Source organism: Sciurus carolinensis, chromosome 2, assembly GCF_902686445.1.
Source record: "Sciurus carolinensis chromosome 2, mSciCar1.2, whole genome shotgun sequence".
NCBI classification, from domain to species: Eukaryota; Metazoa; Chordata; class Mammalia; order Rodentia; family Sciuridae; genus Sciurus; species Sciurus carolinensis.
The window spans coordinates 124,183,477-124,204,114 of NC_062214.1; the positions used below are offsets into that span (position 1 = coordinate 124,183,477).

At 39.3% G+C, this 20,638-nt stretch overlaps 1 protein-coding gene and 1 pseudogene across 1 annotated transcript; both read right to left on the reverse strand.

The window, feature by feature from the left end:
- Positions 1-2,673: 2,673 nt before the first annotated feature.
- On the reverse strand, positions 2,674-4,174 carry LOC124976790 (elongation factor 1-alpha 1-like; annotated as a pseudogene).
- Positions 4,175-13,330: 9,156 nt separating this feature from the next.
- Positions 13,331-14,287, reverse strand: LOC124977652 (olfactory receptor 10G2). Its single transcript, XM_047541353.1, has one exon. It carries the CDS (start codon positions 14,285-14,287, stop codon positions 13,331-13,333), a length of 957 nt encoding a protein of 318 aa, XP_047397309.1.
- Between the last annotated feature and the right edge of the window lie 6,351 nt (positions 14,288-20,638).

Below are 20,638 nucleotides of genomic sequence, written 5' to 3' on the forward strand. Positions count from 1 at the left end.
GCAGCAAGATCCAAATATCAACCTGAGGGGAAACAGGCAGGCTTGAAAAGTTTTAGTACTTCCTGAGTGTATGCTTGCTTACATGTCTGACTTCAAACTCAACCTACTGTACCATAGGACTCTGAGACCAAGCCTGATTACTTTCTGTACCACTGATTGCTAGAAGAAAGGGTCAACTGTTCTTTTTCTTTTTCCTCTTTCTCTCTTTATCCTGTTTATTTGTACCTCCAAGATTTTTTTTTCTCCCTCCAGTACTGGGGATTGAGTCCAGGGATGTGTTCATTGAGCTATATCCCCAGCCCTTTTTATTTTGAGACAGTCTTGCTAAATTGCTGAGGTTGGACTCAAACTTGTGATCCTCCTGCCTCAGCCTTCTCAGTTGCTGGGATCACAGGTGTGCACCACCATTTCTGGCTATATTCTGTGATCTTAAGGATGAAAGATAGAATTGGCTTAGGAGGAAGCTTTTTATTCAAGGGAGGGATTCCTCGGTGAATGCCTTAATTATTTATGCAATGGTGAGCTATATACTATATTCATTTATCCTTAGGAAGTTCTGAAATGTGTGAAGTGAATGAAAAGATTTCATTTCTGTCAAGTTTGTCTTCATTGTTATGTTTCTCTGAGGGGTTATTTGGGCACGATTTACATTTTGGTGGATTTACCCAGTATGTTGAAGGCTGTGGAGGCTGGGCACAGAGAGGGTGAGGAGGACAAGGAGACCTCCTCTCTGTGGAACAGGAGAGTGAGTCATGAATGAGGGGCATTTGGTGGGGAGGAAGGAGGCCAGAAGGGAATTCCTGAGAAAGCACTGCATTATGGGCATGGAAGGTAGTAAAATATAACATTCAGTTTGAAAATTTTCTTTTTCTGAATGACAATTTGTATATGTCATTCCAAGGTCTTTGAAACTTTCCTGACATTACCTAAATGTTCTGTCCATAAAAGGAAGAGCAGAATTACTTGTTTATATATACATTTCTCTTTCTCTACATCTTACTATGTATTTTTACTTTATATAGTTTTTTTCCTTAGCTTTGGGAGTTAATTTCTTCTATTAGCTAATCTTGAATTACTCTTTTTGGGATTAATAGGATTGTCTAAGTGGTAGGAACTAGCAAAGAAAGTGAAATGGATGTATTTGACTGAACAAATTTTTTTATTGAGCATCAAAGATGTGCTAGGCAATCTTTCAGTTGCTAGGGTGCATCTGTGAATAAACTATCTCTGTACTCATATTGCTCATGTTCTAGTGAAAATAGAGAATGAGTAGACTTTTTAGCAAATGTACCTTTGAAAATACTTGACCCTCAGAACTGACTTCATTGTTTTTAAGAGAAAGAGAACTGAGATACATGTAAGCAATGCTGTTGCTAATGTCAGGTGCTCGTTATAAATTTTATAATATAAATTGGTTACAAGCTAGTAAGGAATATATAACATTGGAGGATTATAAGACTATAAGCCAAGTTATCCAAAGATTTTTTTTTTTTTTTTGGTACTGGGGATTGAGCCCAGGATGCTTCACCCCTAAGCAACATCCCCAGACTGTTTTATTTTTTATTTTATTCATTTTATTTGCAACAGGGTCTTGCTAAGTTGCTTAGGGCCTTGATAAGTAGTTGAGACTGGCTTTGAACTTGAGATCCTCCTGCCTCAACCTCCCAAGTTGCTGGTATTACAGGTGTGCACCACCATGTCCAGCTTCAGTCTTTTGAATTATTTAAATGTATGTGATTCATTGTGAGACTCCACAAAAATTCAGAAAAATACCAATCATTTGAATGGAGAATCTAACACTGATATAAATGACCATTAACATGGTATTGTAAGGAAAATTAATAAAAAAATTTGAGCACTTCACTGAAACTTTGAGGGGAATAGAATCTAAAAATATTCTAGCAAAGAGTAAATGGTAAATGCAAATAAATTATACAATATCAAACTTCTTAAATTTAAAGACAGGTAATTTATTGATGTTCTCATTCCTCTGTATGCCATCTTTGTATTTAATTTAGTCACAATGAAAAGTATACATAAGGACCCTTTTTTTTTGTACTGGGTATTAATAAGGACATCAATAGGTTTATTCTGACCTTGTTTCCTTATCTATTTTCCCTTAAAACCTTCAGTTTCTAAACCACATGTTTTTCTACCATGGGGGTTTACAAAATAAAGGTCATCACTCTTTGAGACTTTGTTAGTAGAATTTCTCTCCTCTATCCCATCCAGCAACTTCTTCTACTTCCACTTGAAACAAGATTTGGTGATAGATGTAAGAACTATTGCCAATAGGCAAAAGCCAAGGTTTTGAAAGTTACTGCTGGTCAAACTGGGAACTAAGCTCAACTGTCATATTCAAAGAGCAGTAGCTGCATTGGGGTTTGGTAGTCAGATATTTCTAAGTTTGAATCCAGGTTCCATAGAGTGTTCAGAAAATGTCTCACAGATTAAAAGTTTCTCTTAATTGGAAGGCATTTGGAGTATATATATAGTTTTTCATTAAACTTTTGTTTTAATGGATCTCAAAATTCTGTGACAGAATTTTGGCCAAGTTGTTTCCATTAAAAAGTACTGATTTTAAAAACTAATAACAAAACTGCCACACACAGAAAAAACAAATGGTCCACAAAACGTTCTCCTTTCCTTCTGAAGGTTTGACCATGCATCGATATCATTAACCAGTCTTTTACTATTAAACTTAAATGACCAATTGAGACAAACAGTTCTGAGACCATTCTTCCACCACTGATTAAGACTGGGGTGGCAGGTGTTAGGGGTAATATTCATTTAGCCTTCTGAGCTTTCTGGGCAGACTTGGTGACCTTGCCAGCTCCAGCAGCCTTCTCGTGGGTGCTTTGATGACACCCACAGCACTGTCTGCCTTACATCACGAACAGCGAAATGACTCAGAAGAGGATAGTCAGAGAGGCTCTCAACACACATGGGCTTTTCTGGAACCATATCAACAATGGCAGCATCACCAGATTTCAAGAATTTAGAACCATCTTCCAGCTTCTTACCAGAATGGCAATCAATCTTTTCTTTTAGCTCAGCAAACTTGTAAGCAATGTGAGCTGTGTGACAGTCCAGTACAGGGGCATAGCCAGCACAGATTTGGCCTGGATGGTTCAGGATAATCATCTGAGCAGTGAAACCAGCTTCTTCCATTGCTGGGTCGTTTTGCTGTCACCAGCAACATTGCCACGATGAACATCTTTGACAGACACATTCTTGACTTTGAAGCTCACACTGTCTCCAGGAAGAGCTTTACTCAGAGCTTCAGGGTGTGTTTCAACGGACTTTACTTCAGTTGTAACATTGACTGGAGCAAAGGTGACCACCATGCCAGGCTTGAGAACACCAGTCTCCACTCATCCCACAGAGACAGTACCAATACAATCAATTTTGTAGACATCCTGGAGGAGCAGACACGAAGGCTTGTCAGTTGGACCAGTTGGTGGCAGGATGCAGTCTAAAACTTCAAGCAGTGTGGTTCTATTGGCACTGCCATCTTTATGGGTGACTTTTCATCCCTTGAACCAAGGCATATTAGCATGTGGCTCCAACATGTTGTCACCATTCCAACTGGAAATTGGCAAAAATGCTACTTATGTCAGGGTTGTAGCCGATTTTCTAAATGTAGGTGCTAACTTCCTTAACAATTTCCCCATATCTTTTCTAACTGTAGGGCAGTTCAGTGGAATCCATTTTGTTAATACCAACAATTAGTTGTTTCACACCCAGCGTGTAAGCCAGAAGGGCGTGCTCATGGGTCTGCCCATTCTTGGAGATACCTGCTTCAAATTCACCAACACCAGCAGCAACAATCAGGACAGCACAGTCAGCCTGAACTGTGTTTGTAATTATGTTTTTTAAAAAGTGTCTGTGCCCTGGGGCATCAAAGATAGTCACATAATACTTGCTGGTCTCAAGGTCTTACAGGGAGATGTAAATGGTGATACTCCGTTCACGTTTAGCTTTCAGTTTATCCAAGACCCAGGCATACTCGAAGGAGCTCTTTCCCATCTCAGCAGCTTTCTTCTCAAAATTTTCAATGGTTTTTTTAGTTGATTCCACCATATTTGTAGATCAGATGACCAGTAGTGGTAGGCTTGCCTGCATCTATGTGTCTGATGACAACGATGTTGATATGAGTCTTTTCCTTTCCCATCGTGGCTTTGATTTAGCAGTGGTTTTCATGACACCTGTGTTCTGGCGGCAAACCCATTGCAAAAAAACTGGAGTATTTTTGACCCAAAGTATCTTCTAAAATGTTTGAGTTAATTTCTTGTGCTATGGGAGTCCTGTTAAGGAAGTCTGATCCTAAGCCAACAAGTTGAAGATTTGGACCTACTTTTTCTTCTATAAGATGCAGGGTCTCTGGTCTGATTCCGAGGTCCTTGATCCATTTTGAGTTGAGTTTTGTGTAGGGTGAGAGATAGGGGTTTAATTTCATTCTATTGCATATGGTTTTCCAGTTTTCCCAGCACCATTTGTTGAAGAGGCTATCTTTTCTCCATTGCATATTTTTGGAACCTTTGTCTAGTATGACAAAATTGTATTTATTTGGGTTGGTGTCCATGTCCTCTATTCTGTACCATTGATCTACCTGTCTATTTTGGTACCAATACCATGCCGTTTTTGTTACTATTGCTTTGTCAACAACTGGGATAGATTCAAACTAAAAAGCTTTCTCTCAGCAAAGGAAACTATCAGAAATGTGAAGAGAGAGCCTACAGAGTGGGAGAATATCTTTGCCAACCATACCTCAGATAGAGCGCTAATTTCCAGAATCTATAAAGAACTCAAAAAACTCTACACGAAGAATACAAATAATCCAATCAACAAATGGGCTAAGGAAATGAACAGACACTTCACAGAAGAAGATGTACAAGTAATCAACAGATATACGAAAAAATGTTCAACATCCCTAGTAATAAGGGAAATGCAAATCAAAACTACCCTAAGATTTCATCTCACCCCAATTAGAATGGCGATTATCAAGAATACAAGCAACAATAGGTGTTGGCGAGGATGTGGGGAAAAAGGAACACTCATACATTGCTGGTGGGGTTGCAAATTAGTGCAGCCACTCTGGAAAGCAGTGTGGAGATTCCTCAGAAAGCTTGGAATGGAAACACCATTTGACCCAGCTATCCCACTCCTTGGTCTATACCCAAAGGACTTAAAATCAGCATACTACAGAGATACAGCCACATCAATGTTCATTGCTGCTCAATTCACCATAGCCAGATTGTGGAACCAACCTAGATGCCCTTCAGTTGATGAATGGATAAAGAAACTGTGGCATATATATACAATGGAATATTACTCCGCAATGAAGAATGATAAAATTATGGCATTTGTAGGCAAATGGACGAAATTGGAGAATATCATGCTAAGTGAGATAAGCCAATCTCAAAAATCTAAAGGACGAATGATCTCGCTGATAAGCGGATGATGACATATAATGGGGGGTGGGAGAGGTTAGCATTAGGTTTAGGGTTAGGTTTAGGGTTAGGGATAAGGAGAGTGGTAAGAATGAAGGAAAGAAGGACTGTATAGAGGGAAAAGAGGTGTGGGAGGGGTGGGGGGGAAGGGGAAAAAAAATAAACATCATTGCCCTATGTAAACGTATGATTACACAAATGGTATGCCTTGACTCTATGTACAAATAGAGAAACAACATGTATCCCATTTGTATACAATAAAAAAAAAATGTTTGAGTTAAGCTCTGCTTTTTGAATATCTTTGGCCTTAGTCCCTTGAGTACTTGGAGATGAGTTTGGCTTTTGAATGTCTCCCTGAGACCTTATCTTTGGACCTGTCTCTGTCCCTCAGCATGGGCAAGGTAGAGCAACCCATTGTCCATTTATTTTTCTATTCTTTGGTGTCTGTGGAGTTTCAACAGTCATGCTGATACTTAGATGTTTGGGGCATGTTCTCGCTGTGACAATCTCTCTGCAGTTCTAGTTCCCCAGGAAAATAACTAGAATAACAGTGATGGAAATGTTCTCATCAAAAAGACTACTGCATTAGTCAGCTTTTTGTCACTGTGAACAAAATATCTGACAACAACAATTTAGAGGAGGAAAAGTTTATTTGGGGGATGTGGTTTCAGAGGTTCAGTTCATGGTCAGCTAGTGCCATTGTTCTGGACGAAGTGATGGCAGAACATCATGGTGGAAGAGTATGGCAGAGGAAAACTGCTGAGCTCATTGCAGCTGGAAAGCAGAGAAAGAAACCAGGGACAAGATATATTCCAAGGGCACACCCCCAGTGACCTACTTTCTCCAGTCATGTCCCATTTGCCTACACTTACTACCTAGTAGTTGATTTAAGTTATTAATCCATCAAATAGATTAATCCACTGATAAGATTACAGTTCTTATAATCTAAATCATTTCAGTTCTGAACATTCCTAACACATGAACTTTTTGGGGCACACCTAATATCCAAACCTTAACAACTATATTGCATCCGAGGGGTGTGTTCTTCATTGTTATATAAATACCTCAGTAGAACCTTGTCCTTCTGGCTTAGGAATGGTAAATAGTTGAGTTGTTTGTAATGCTTAGGTTACTCAAATGTTCATTGTTGTTCTTCCACTCACACATCTTTGTAAATAGTCTCTATGCAAAGAAAACTCAAATTATCCTATTTTGAATGGGCCATCTATGATTAGCTTTTGGTAAGTCAGCATCACTGGTGCACCATAAGAGTTATCTGCATGTGTACTCCAAGTTACAGGACAGGGAGGGTCAGTGGGAAGAACCCTCGAGACCAAGATCCTCATTAAGAAGGGCATTACAGCCAGGCATGGTGGAGTGTGCCTGTAATCCCAGCGGCTTGGGAGGCTGAGACAGGAGGTTTGCAAATTCAAAGCTAGGCTCAGCAATGTTGAGGTGCTAAGCAACTCAGTGAGACCCTGTCTCTAAATAAAATACAAAATAGGGCTGGGGATGTGGCTCAGAAAAAAAAGAAGGGCATTACAATTTGGGAGTTGGAGTTTGGAACTTTTCTAAGAAAAGTTCTTAAGAGATTTTATAATATGAAATTGGGGGGAAAATAACAAGTGTGCCCTGTATTACTGGAGTTAGGAGAGAAGAGGTGAAGGACCAGGTGAACACACAACCCCAGGATGTATTTTGGGCACTGCAACAAGGGAAAAAACAGGAGAAAGCTGATATCCAGAGGCACCAACTGGACTTCAACAGTGTCTTTCAGAAACCTATATATTTTCTAAAGAATAATTTCAATTCCAGACAGAAAATGAGTTCTCTGATCGAGTGTTCTGTCAGGCAGTAGTCTGGGTGGCTTTTTAGCAAGTGAAAACACATAATTTTCCTGTTTTCCATCTGTTATGGTTTAGATATTAGGTGTCCCCCAAAAGCTCACATGTGAGACAATGCAAGAACTTTCAGAGGTGAAATGATTGGGCTATGAGAGACTTAACCCCAACCCTCAGAGGGGATTAGTTGAGTGGTAATTGGAGGCAGGAAGGGTATGGCTGGAGGAGGTGTGTCATTAGGGGCATGGCTTTAAGGTATAAATTTTGTATCAGACAAGTGGAGAATCTCTTTGCTTCCTGATCATCAGGTGAACTGCTTCCCTCTGCCACACTTTTCCACCATGATGTTCTGCCTCACCTTGAGTCCTGATGAATGAAGCCAGCTGTCTGTGGACTGAGATCTCTGAAACTGTGAGCCGCCAAATAAACTTGTCATTTCTTTTAGTTGCAGCAGTGAAAAAGCAGACTGAAACACCATCTTTCTGAATCTCAGTTGACTTCTTCATGCCTTGGTCTCATTGGTCCTCATGCCTGTAGCCCATCAACTTATACATTTGGCTTGACATATCTTCTAAACTTTTCAGTGTATTTTGACTATGTCCTCATAGTGACTACCGGATGCTAATCTCTATTCATTATTGGATTTTGTATACATTATATTTTTATCTATCAATTGATCATAATGAGCATTTCCCTGACTTACTGATCTCCTGGACCAATTTTTGGCATGGGTTTCTATACTCATCTTCCATTTTTGTCCTAGTCATTCTCCAATTGTTGCTTCAGATGGGCTTGACTTCTGTGAAATCACTTTGTCAGTGAGTGTGAAGAAGGAGGGGTCTTGAAGAAGCAGATGTATCATATAATAAAGTATGTCATTCTATTATCAAGGGTCACCTAGTCTCTGCTGTTGTATTGTCCTATGAACTTCAGAAGGGATTAGGAAGAATTCCAGAACTTACTTTCCTAGATAGACACATAGTTTGGATAACAGTACTGATCAAGGGAGGCCTGTGCCCATTTTGTGACTTATTGGTAGACAGTACTGGAAGAAAAAGTATTACACTTCAAAGTCTATTTAATTTACCTTGGGAATTTCAAGGGACTTGGGAATCTGACCTTCTAAGACTGTGGGACTAACTTGAAAAGTAGCCGTGCTTTTCTCCTTGATAACCAGCACTTAATTTGGAAAGTGAGATTCTTCTGGGGCCTATGAGATCCTCTTGAGCAGTTGTTTCTAATTCATATAAGAATCTTATTAAAAAATTTCCTATACCTAGGTCCAACCCAGATCAATTAGATTAGAACCCTGGTAGTGGAACCTGGGGACTACTATTTAAATAAAAAGCTCCTAAGTGATTGTAAATGCAACAAATTTGGAAAACTATGGTCTTAAAAGACAAATTAGAAGTAAACCCCAGAACTGAAATGTCACCTGAGCTTATTGTGCAAGGGTTCAACCGTGACTGAGTTCTGTCTGGGATGCTGAGGCAGATGAGGGACAGGTGGTTACTATTGTCAGCATTCCTTTCTTTCATCCTGGGCTTCTCTCATACCATTTACCTGCTGTTCTCTAGAAAACAAACATGAGCTGCGTGGTGGTGCATATGGTCCTGGCAACTCTGGAGGCTGGGGCAGGAGGATTGCAAGTTTGAGGCCAGTATCAGCAAATTAGAAAGAACCTATCTCAATATAAAATTCAAAAACAAGGGCTTTGGATGCTTCTCAGAGGTAAAGCACCTGTGGATTCAATTCCCAGTACTGAGAGAGAGAGAGAGAGAGAGAGAGAGAGAGAGAGAGAGAGAGAGAGAAAGAGAAACACTGGGTCCAACCTAAATTGAGGCATGTGAAATTCATGGTCAGATCAAAGGGCAACTAGGAAACATCAAGGCTTTTTTTCCTCTCACAGTCTTTGCCTTCATACTCCTTGGAGAATATCTGCAAATGAACAAATCCTTTCTCAAGGCCATGATGGTCTTCTCAGGTTAGTAGCTATTTTAATAAAGACACATTAAAGAGACCTTAAATATGAGTGTTTTTTTCCTTTTGAGAGATAAATATGAAAATAAAGAATAGAAGACTCTTTTTCTGTTTTCTTTTTTTTTTCTTTTTTTTTACAGTATTGGGGATTGGACACAGGGCCTTGTGCTTGCAAGGCAAGCACTCCACCAACTGAGCTATATCCCTAGCCCAAGAAGAGAAGTCTCTTAACTGCATGTTGAAGATCCTCAGATAATTAAAGCCAGTCTGGGGAGATTATAAAATTCCAGTAACTGGAAGTTACTTAGATCTGGGTTGCTGTCTGCCAGAAGCAGCATCAGTAGGTCCTCCTAGTGCTCTGTGAACATGCAAAGGCTTTCTGTGGTTCTGTTACTGTTGATAATGAACTCTCCATGTGTCTAATTTCTTGATCATGGTGTTATTCTTGGAAAAAAAGGAGGACAGTAAAACACCACTTTTACTGAAAGGAGGACTCTGAAACACCCCTTTCCATTCCCAATCCCCTAGCAAGCTCAAGAGAACAAAGAAAGCAGGTCTGGATCACAATGTCCAGGTAGAATTATCTTGAAAGTCACTGATTTCTTTTCTTTCTGTCTTATGCACTGAAAATTGGGCAACAAGTGCTATCTACAGAAACTGTTTTCTTATATGACATTAAGTTCCTTGGAATATTGCTCATATATGGGACAAAGCAAACCTAAATTATAAAACCCTGCTCCCTGAGGCAACTGGTGTGGAACAGAGCGCTGTGGAGAGGATAAGTGCTCATCCAGCCAGCCACCAACGGGTGAACTACCAGGAGGGATGGAGGTGCTCTCTGTCCAGCCTGTTGCCACTGGATCTTCTCCACAGCAATTTTCAATAAACCTATGTCTCACATGCAGTCTCTGGTTGTCTTTTTTGGTCTCTCAACAACTTACCCCATTGCCTTAGCACAACTGGGCTGTGGGCAGAACAGTCATTCATCCTCCAGTATTTTACTCCCTTCTCTGCAGGGAATGGTGACCTTTTCACCCCAAAATATTCCCTGTATCCACACTTTGTTATAATCTCTTGTTCATCTCTTAAGAGCGACCCGCCTTTAAATTCTTGACAATGATAGTGAGGATGATGATTTTAGCAATCATTTATTAAATATTTTAAGAACTTCATAGCAGCTATTTCATTCAATGCTTTTAAAAACCTTGTTAAGTAAATTTTACTTTGTCTATTTTATGTATAAAGTGACCAGGATTCAGGAAAGACAGATTTGACCAAGGAAGGACACACAGTTAGTCGATGGCAGAATCAAGGTTCTGTTCACAGGGCAGGGGATGTGGTTCAGTGGTAGAGCACTGGCCTAGCATATGTGAGGCCCTGAGTTCAATTCCCAGTACTGAAGAAAAGTACTCTGTCCTTTCTTTAAGTGGGAAAATAAGGACTGGGGATATAGCTCACTTGGCAGAGTGCTTGCCTCACAAGCCAGGGCCCTGGGTTCATAATCCCCAGCACAGCAAAAAAAAAAAAAAGTGGGAAAATAAGCTGAAAAGTTTATCAGGTAGTTGAGTTAACTCATTAAAACTCGAAGTTACTGAAGTAAAATTCTTTTTCACCAACCACCTAAATTGATGGCCAAATACCATGGGAAGTTAAATGAACCACTATTCTTTCATATTTAAGCCACTAATTGGCTTAATTAGCTCCTTTAGATGAAGCAAAATTATCCTAAAGTGGATGGAATAAAGGAGGAAGAAGGAAGGGATTGTGGAAGAGGAGGCAGAAGTAGATCTCAGGAAGGATACTGTTGAAATGAAGGGCCCCAGGTTTTAGGACAGATACAGCACAGGGGCACCTGGTGTTTGTTTACGTTGTTTTAGAGTTTGATTTGGTTTCATAGTTTGACTTGTACCTTGCTTCATGCGGAAGCTAGATGAATTCTTACTAACAGCTCTGTTACACAACATCACTTGGTATCCCTCAGATCAGTTCCTTTTTAATGATGAACTTGGCATTCACGTGTATAACCCTAAGAGGAGTTACATTTTGTGGATTAACTTACATATCATCTCAAGATCTTATCTCTTCTAGCAATAATATGGTACACTGGTCTAAGAGACTCATGAAAGGTCTGACCTGTCAATGTCTTCGAGATTCCATTTAAAATGATAATTTTTCAAATGTTCATTTGGTCATTTTCAGTGCTGTTTCCACCGTAGTAAATTATTGTGGATCCTGTATTTCTTTGCTTATCTTCTGCAAAACTATGTATTATTCCTGATATTATTAACTTTTTTTACAAGATAATATGATTCTTATATTGATATATTTTTGAATTTTATTAATTTTGAGTCTGTCCATACTTTTGCTTGTTCCTTCCTTCCTCCCTCCCATCCTCCCTCCTTCTCTCCCTCCCTCCCTCCCCCTCTCTCTTTCTTCTTTTTTTGTTTGTGCTGGACATGGTACCCAGGGCCTTGCACATGCTAACCATGTGTCTACCCCTAAGCTACATCCCCAGCCCTTTTGTTTTCATTTCATGATTAAAATGGGCCAGCATGACACCACACATATAAAGAAGTGAAAAATACAAGAGCAAATTAAAAAAGAAATAATTAACCCTGTTTTTATTATTCACCAAGTAACTGACTGTCCATGTTTGTTCTTAGACTGCCATGTACTTGCATCTTCCAGTTTCTTTTGAATGTTATTCTGATTTTGTGGTGTGAACAGGACAGGTAACAGGAATACCTGGAAAAAAATGTCTTTATTTTGTTTATAATGCATTTTAGGAGACTTTCGCAGTGCTGTTTCAATTCAGCAATAGACACTGATTTCTATATCTGCTCCTGGTTTTTAGAGGAGAGGAAACACATAAACACAATGAATGCCATCTGCCCTGAAAGGACTTACGATCTACTGGGGGTAGAAAGAGATGAATTCTTGATTGTGATGCCTGAGAGGCTGGGACAAGGTCTATAATAAAGAGCTATGGCAACGCAAGGGAAGAGGAGCTAAGTCTTTCCTGGGAAAACTAATGAGGATGTGTTTGATATGGACCCACAGGAAGTATAAACCTTCACTTGGTCAATCAGGAGAGGAAAGAGTATATTCAAAGTAGAGGAAGCAAAAGAGTAGCAAGCAAGCAAGCTTAGGGCAGACTCAAAGAGTGATGATAAATCAGTGAGGGTAGCTAGAGATGTCTTAGAGGAAAAGGCATGTAGGATCCAGATTATATTGAACTTTGAATTCCAGGTTAGAGTCTGGCTTTAATCTACATTCACTGGAGAGTCCTACAGATTCTCTGTGTCAGAAGGGTGGTTTTTACTGTGGTGTAAATGAAGAGGAAAAAGACCAAAGACTGGGCTGGGGTTGTGGTTCAGTGACAGAGTGCTTGCCCGGCATGTGTGAGGCACTGGGTTCGATCCTTAGTACCACATACCAGTCAATCAATTAAATAAAAGTCCATCAACAACTAAAAACAATTAAAAAACAAGACAAAAGATGAGTTAAGGAATCAAGAAAGACATTTCAAAGGCTGAAGAGACAGAATTTGGTATGTTAGCTCATGGGAGAGACAGGAAGGAAACATAAATGATCCAGAATTTCAAGTTCAAGTGCTTGGGAATATTCATGTTGTGGGTAAGCAAAGAAACACAGAATCTATAGAGCTCTAAGATGAAGAGCAAAAAGAATAAAAAAAGAGAACTGGGTGGCATTACACTATTTTTTTTCCTTCCAAATATTCTGGTATATATGCCTTCTAAGACACTGACACATTTTTCTACTGTGTTCAGCCTTTAATAAGGCATTTTCTCATTTCACAAGGTAGTCAGATGTGATAGAAGTAATGTATGAGTTTATTCCTAAATAAATAATATAAAACAATTTGAGACAATTTCATGTAATGAAAAGATTACAGATCCAAAGAGTTCCTAAGTTTCTTTCAATTAGAAGTAAATTCAATTTAAGTCATTAACAGTTCATTAAGCATTGGTCACACGCAGCAGCAGCTGAAAACAGTGGTAGTGATGGTGGTGTGGATGGCTCCTGAGCCCGTAGCTACTTATTTTCATTCACAGTCCCTCGACCTGCTGTTATCCTCTTCAGAGCAGACTTCACTTCCTGGTTCCTCAGGGTGTAGATGAGGGGGTTCAGTAATGGAGTGACGACGGTGTAAAACACAGCCACTGCCCCATCCAGGGGACTCTTGGAGCCAGCCCGAAGGTAGATGAAAATACAGGGGACGTAGTAGACTGTGACCACGGTTAGGTGGGAGCCACAGGTGGAGAAGGCCCGGCGCCTCCCATCAGCAGTGCGGATCTTGAGGATGGCATGGACTATGTTGGCATAGGAGAGCAGAATTAGCATGAAGCAACTGGCGGCCACTACCCCAATGTCCACAAAGGTCACAAGCTCATTGACAGTGGTGTCAGCACAGGCCAGTCTCAACACTGCCGGGATGTCACAGATAAAGTAATCTATCTGGTTGGGCCCACAGTAGGGCAGGTGGAAGGTCAAGGTGGCCTGTATAGACCCATGGATGGAGCCAGCCACCCAAGTTCCAGACACAAGGATGGTGCATAGCCTGCCGTTCATGAGCAGAGGGTAGCGCAGGGGCTGGCATATTGCCAGGTATCTATCATAGGCCATCAAGGTGTAGAGGAAGCACTGAGTGCTGCCCAGGAAGTGAAAGAAATAAAGCTGAGCCACACAGCCAGCAAATGGGATAGCTTTGCTTGCAGGAGTGAAGTTTAAAATAAGTCTTGGAACTATGACGGAGGAGAGCCACATGTCCAGGAATGAGAGCGCTCCCAGAAGAATGTACATGGGCCGGGCATGGAGCTTCGAGTCAGCCCACACTGTGAGCAGAATGAGCAGGTTCCCCAGCTGAGTCAGGATGTAAATGATGGAGAAGACCAGGAAGAGGAGGGTCCTTAGATTTGGGGGATGAGACAAGCCCAGGAGAATGAAATTTGTCACCGAGGTGTCCAGTGATGTGTTTTTGTTCCTCCTCATGTCTTTCTGCAGTCTGCTAAGATGAATGGTGAAGTCAGACATGGGAAATGTTATAGAAGATACCTTTATCAGATAAATAATGCCCAGGAATTATAAGAGGAATTAACTTATGTAACAAATTTTTGAGAAGAAAAGGTGTTGTCATTATCAGTTTTTTAGGTTTATGTTATAGAAGAAAACTTGCAGAGGTTGGTTCATTTCCTAGAAAGGTGGAAGCTCATGTCCATTAGGAGAGTCTGAGAAGCAAGATTTGGCAGATCAAGAAAGAGAAGAACAGGTAAATAATATGAGAGGACAGAAATTCTAATCAACAGGGATTTCAGTGAAGAGAGGCTAACGTAGGTGCACAGTAGTATGGAGCACACACCCTACGATTATGACATCTACTTTCCTACTCCCTTGCCATCACTGCAGTGCTTCTATCTTCCTCAGCTAAAGTCATATTTCAACTCCAGAGCATGCACAGATATCATTATGTGGCCCTTGTTTGGACCCTATTACACCCCTTGCAATTCCTTCTTAGTATTGGGGATGCATGGGACTCCCAGGGCTGTCAGAGAAGTATGCGCTCACTTGGAACCTGTGCATGCTTACCTTTTCTGTTCCCTTCACCTATTGGGATTCAGTTTGGAGATCCTCACCTTAAAGAAAAACCTTCAAAAATGAGGAGGATATTAAAACATTCCCAGATAAATGAAAGCTTAAGTACTTTATTATCACTAAGTTTGTCTTACAAGAAATGGTAAAGGAAAAATAAAAAATATTTTAATTAAAAAAAGAAAAAGAAATGGTAAAGGGAGTTCTTCAAGTTGAAATGAAAAGATTTTAGACAGTAACTTGAAGCCATATGAATATGTGAAGGTTTTTGGTAAAGATAAATACATGGGAAAATATTAAAAAACAGTATAATTTTTGTTTGTAATTCTGTTTTTCATGTTGTATAGGATTTAAAAGACATGTTAATATGTCAATGGGCACACAATACCTAATTTGTGACATTGGTGTCATAAAGTAGTGTGGGGAGAGCTGTAAAAAATAAGAATTTTTATATGTGATTGTAGTTAAGATGGCATCAATTTAAAATAGATGGTTAAAAGTTTAGGGTGATAAATGCAATTCCCATGGTAAACATAACGAAAATATCTACAGAATATGTAGAAAAGGAAATGAGGAGGGAAATGCTCTGGAAATGGATAGTGATGATGGTTGTTCAGTGTAAATGCCACTATTACAATTAAAAATGGTTAAAATGTAAATTTTATGTTATGTATATTTTTGTCACAATAAAAAATTAAAGACTGAAAAAAAAAGAGAAATCTTTCCTAATTGCCAAGGACCATGCTTATACAGAGCATGTATCACATTATATTGTTCAGTTTCTTATTCATCTACCACCAGCACAGTAAATGTGATGAATAAGTATTTTCTGAATGACTGAATTGTTGATTGAGTGGCTGTTGCCAAATCCTCCTGATCTGATAGTGTTTTCGGCTGATCTTATTTGTTTAACCCTCTTTTCCACCTGGCTGGGAATTCCAGGGAAAGGCACCATCTTGTATTTTATGGAAAGTGGGTCTAGTTTTAATGTAACAAACTCCAAGGGCCAATCAGGTTTTTGATTGTTTTAGACTATCATTAAGTGACTTATGTGGTTCATTGGTTTGAGATTGGATTTTCAAAAATATGAGATTGAAGAGGAGATTTCATTGTTTTTTATGAAAGCATTGATTAATACATGTCTTGATCTTTAGTATGTTTGTGTGTAACATGTATATATATTTCAGTGTATCATACAGCAACTGTCTAAAGAACTTTAAAGATTTTCAAGTATCTGAACCAGATGACAAGAAAACTAGAGGGAAAAAATGTGTTTATTCATTCGTTCTGTTGAATAGGTTGTTTGTTAAAGATTTTCTCTGCACACTAGGGTTTGATATACATCCACCTGTCATTTAACTATAAAGTATGTTTATAATTAAATGGGTATTTTCAGAAAAAAATTAAAATTGTAACAGATTAATTATAAATAGCTTGACTATTAATGTACTCAAGAATATGTCATCAGAATTCATCCAAATGAATTTTATCCTGATTATTCTCTAAAATAGCTTAACTCATATGTTAAAATTTAAGAGCTAATAATAATAATGATGCTAAATATACCTGGCTCTTCAAGGCCCATAGGAAATGTTAAACATGCCCTAACAGAAAAAAAAAAAAAAAAAAGAAGAAATACTAGATATTTACTGCTTTTGTTTCAGGAGGATGCTTTGATTTATTTGAAAATGGGTGGGAAGACTAGTCCTTATTTTTTTGTCTAGAATCTAAAAAAGAAATAATCAATTTTAAAATTATGCATAAAATATTAATTGTAATCCAATAATTACAAACATGTAATGCCAGTGTACTTCTACTTAGGCAAATGATATATTTATGAAAAATTGATGAAAAAACAATTAATGTGTATCAAATTAGACAGAACCATACCACTGGAGCAGTTATTCGTATTTGCTTCAGTATTATAACATGTATTTATGTTTAGCGAAAAGTTTCTCCCTAGTTTATCTGTTCTGTCAGTCTGATTTTTCCCATTATTGTGCATAAGACTGGTTTCATTATCCCAGGTCCCCTGTTGGAAAAAAGTTCTTTTTACTGCTCTAAGTTTTGGGAGTTCTGCCTGGTAGCACCCAGGAAATTGAGGCGGTTTGAGTTGGTGGGTTTAAGGACAATCTACTTTGCCAGGTTGACTTGGCATAGAATGATTTTTATTTTTAGTACTGGGGATTGCCCTTTATATTTCAAAATGGGGTGTTACTAAGTTGCTGAGCCTTGTCTCACTTGAACTTGTGATCCTCCTGCCTCAGCTTCCTGAGTTGTTGGGATTATAGAATGTCTGGCTAAGAATGATGGTTTTAACTTGGCTTGTGGTGTTCAGGGGTTGCATAGGAGAAGAATCTAGATTTCTAGATGGAGAACTTCATAATTTATTTGCAGTTGGATTGCACTCTGGATGAGAGAGGAAGACAGTATGGGCTCAACTTGGAAGAAACAAAAGAGCCACATGAGTGTCCTGTTCTTTCTCCCTCATTCTGTAGCTTTCCAGGTCATTGTCTTTTGTTTGAGATCTGCCTCTATTTTTTTTTTTTCTGTTGAAACTTCAAGAATTGAAAACAATTTTAGTGTCTGTACCCTGGATAATTAGATAACCAAAATATTTTTATATTTCCCAAGTTACACTGTATATAATGTTGCTAAAATCATTTGCAAAATGGTCAGAATCCAAATAACTCCAAATAACTGAAGCACATAATAATAACAAAAGGCAAAAATTCAATATGAAAAGCATCTGAAGATAAGAGTCCACTGACATTAGAGAATAATTTTTTTTTTTTTTGTATTGGAGATTGAACTCAGAATTGCTTAACCACTGAGTCACATCCCCAGCCCTTTTTATTTTGACAGAGGGTCTCACTAAGTTGCTTAGGGTCTTACTAAATTGTTAAGGCTGACTTTGAACTTGCAATCCTTCTGCCTCAGTCTCTAGAGTCACTGGAATTACAGGTGTGCAACACTGCACCTGGCTAAATAGTGCATTCAAAAAAAAATAATTACCCTGGAAACCCTAGGGAGAGGGTGTGGGGATGGGATTGCGAAGGGAAGGGCAGAGAGGGACCAGGACACCTTCCAGGGATCTCTTTGGCATTATGGGCTCACAAGATGCTGTTTTCTGTGTGCCCCTGCCCCAGATCAAACTCATTTGATGTGAATGCTTCTCCTGAAGTACATTTCCATTTAGAGCGGCTGAGAGAAGGGCAAGACTTTACCCAGCAATTGAAACTTTGGATTTCCACAGCTACTAGGAAATAGTTATGAAATTGTAAATATGAGGAACAAAGATTGGTTTAGTGGTGTGTTGGACATATTGGGATGAAAGGACTCCTATTTATCCTTGGGACAAGATTCAATCCAAATCTGTTTCTGGAAAGATTTTCCTGTTGTCACCATTCACTCACAGTTAGACATCCTGGTAGAGCTAGGGCAGAATAGAGGATATGCATAGAATTTGGGGTGGCTTAGCTGGGTAAGGTGGCCCACACCTGTAATTCCAGTGACTCTGGAGGCTGAGGCAGGAGGATTTCAAGTTCAAGGACAACCTGAGTGAGACCCAGCCTCAAAAAAAAAAAAAAAAAAAAAAAAAAAAAAAAGTGCTAGGGATGTAGCTCAGTGGTAAAGCAACCCTGGGTCAATCACAGTACCAAAGAATGTTGGGATGGCTTAGATAGATTTTATCTAATCCATAGAATAGATTATTGTCCTTTACTAAAGGTTAAACAAAAATGAATTTGCCTTAGGAAAGTTACTCAGTGCCCTCTTCATTGGAGAAAAGGAAGGTTGTGAATCTGGCTTTTGTGTTTGCACAATTAACAAAGAATCTTCTCAATGTCCTCTGTGATTTTATCGTTGACCAACTCTGCCCTTTATTGCTGCCCTAATAAAAAGAAAAAAGAAAAAAATACTGTTAAGATTTTTTTTTTCTTTCTTTTTTTTTGTGGTACTAGGGATCGAACTCAGGGCCTTGTGCTTGCAAGGCAAGCACTCTACCAACTGAGCTATCTCCCCAGCCCTGTTAAGATTTTTTTTGAGTTATTTTTTCCACACAAAAGAAATTCCCTGTTGGTGAAGAAGGAACTTAATTCCTTTTGGAAAGAATTGAGGGAGAACATGGAGAAAAGAGACCAATTAAATGAACACTTGGACAACATAGCAGAATCTTTAAGTTCCTTATCTTGATTGCAGCATGTTTCCACACTGCTTTCCACCCTTTCAGACTTACATGCACAGAGTTGCAGAACTGTGGAGGAGGTTGGCAGTCCCGGACTAAAACAGTCCAGCAGAGGAAGAGATGTTCTGGGGAGGTCAGTTGAGCTGACTCAGCTGTTTTGGAAAGCCTTTAGCATTTTTTTAGGAGTCCTTCTGGCAAACCGAGTATTCAGAATCTCAGAGTACCTGCCTTTCATGATGCTTTGACCAGTGTAATGTCTCCATTTTTGAGTCATATTTTGCATCTGTTTTCATCACCTGCTGCCTTTATAGCTCTGATTAAGAAAAAGACACTGCCAAGAGATTTGAAGAAAAATTTTAACCCTAAGGGGAATCCCACTCCAAAGTATTTCCCTGATGAGACTTCCCCCCCCCCCCAATCCTCATTATTTTGTTGTGAGAGAGAGCAGGCAACATTTCTAGTTGATCCCTGAAAAGGGGATTTGGGGTATAATCTCATCAATATAGTTTTGAAAGACCTTGACTTTCTTAAAGGTTTTATGAGCTCTCTATTCATCCTCCCTCCCAACACGTTCGTGGAGATTCCTCTGCCATCTTCTTCAGGTTTCTATACATATGTTGCCTAATGAGTGAGGTCTCTCTTGATTGTCCTTCTCTATTTTATTCTTAGTAGCACTTAACAGCATCTGACCTACTATATTTACTTGTTGGGTTATTGTTTGCCTCCCTTTCCTACAATGTAGCTCTATGAAAGGAGGGGCTTTTCCTCCCTGTGGAATCTGAAGCATTACTGTTGCGGGGTCTTGCACATAGTAGGTTCTTTTCTTTTCTTTTTCTTTTTTTGGTACTGGGAATTAAACTCAGGGGCACTCAATCACTGAGCCACATCCCTAGCCCTTTTTAAAATTTTATTTAGAGACAGGATCTCAATGAGTTGCTTAGATCTTGCTAAGTTGTCGAGGTTGACTTTGAACTACACCACTCCTGCGGAGCCTACCAAGCCACCAGGATTATAGGTGTGCGCCACAAGTCTGGCCATAGTAGGTTCTTTTTTTTTTTTGTGATCCTGGGTATTGACCACAGGGCCTTGTTCATGCGAGGCAAGCACTCTCCTCAAGCCCTCATCATAGGTTCTTCGTAGACACTTTTTGTTATTTTGACATAGTCTTGCTAAGTTGCTGAGGGTCTTGCTAAATTTCCTGGACTGGCCTTGAACTTTTAATGTTCCTGCCCCAGTCTCCCAAGTTTGGCTCAATATATACTTTTGAATGAATTAATAGAGGAAACAGCCACACATACTAAATGCTGAGGATATAAAACAGCAACAACACCATTTGTTGAAGAGGCTGTCTTTTCACCATTGTAAGTTTTTGGCACCTTTGTCTAGTATGAGGTGACTGTACTTATGTGGGTATGTCTCTGTGTCTTCTATTCTGTATCATTGGTCTATCTGTCTATTTTGATGCCAATACCATGCCGTTTTTGTTACTATTGCTCTGTAGTATAGTTTAAGGTCTGGTATTGTGATACCTCCTGCATCAATCTTCCTGCCTAGGATTTCTTTGGTTA

Excerpts from the sequence above, each read along its gene's own strand:
- LOC124977652 (XM_047541353.1), bottom strand. The coding sequence starts at position 14,287 with ATGAGGAGGAACAAAAACACATCACTGGACACCTCGGTGACAAATTTC.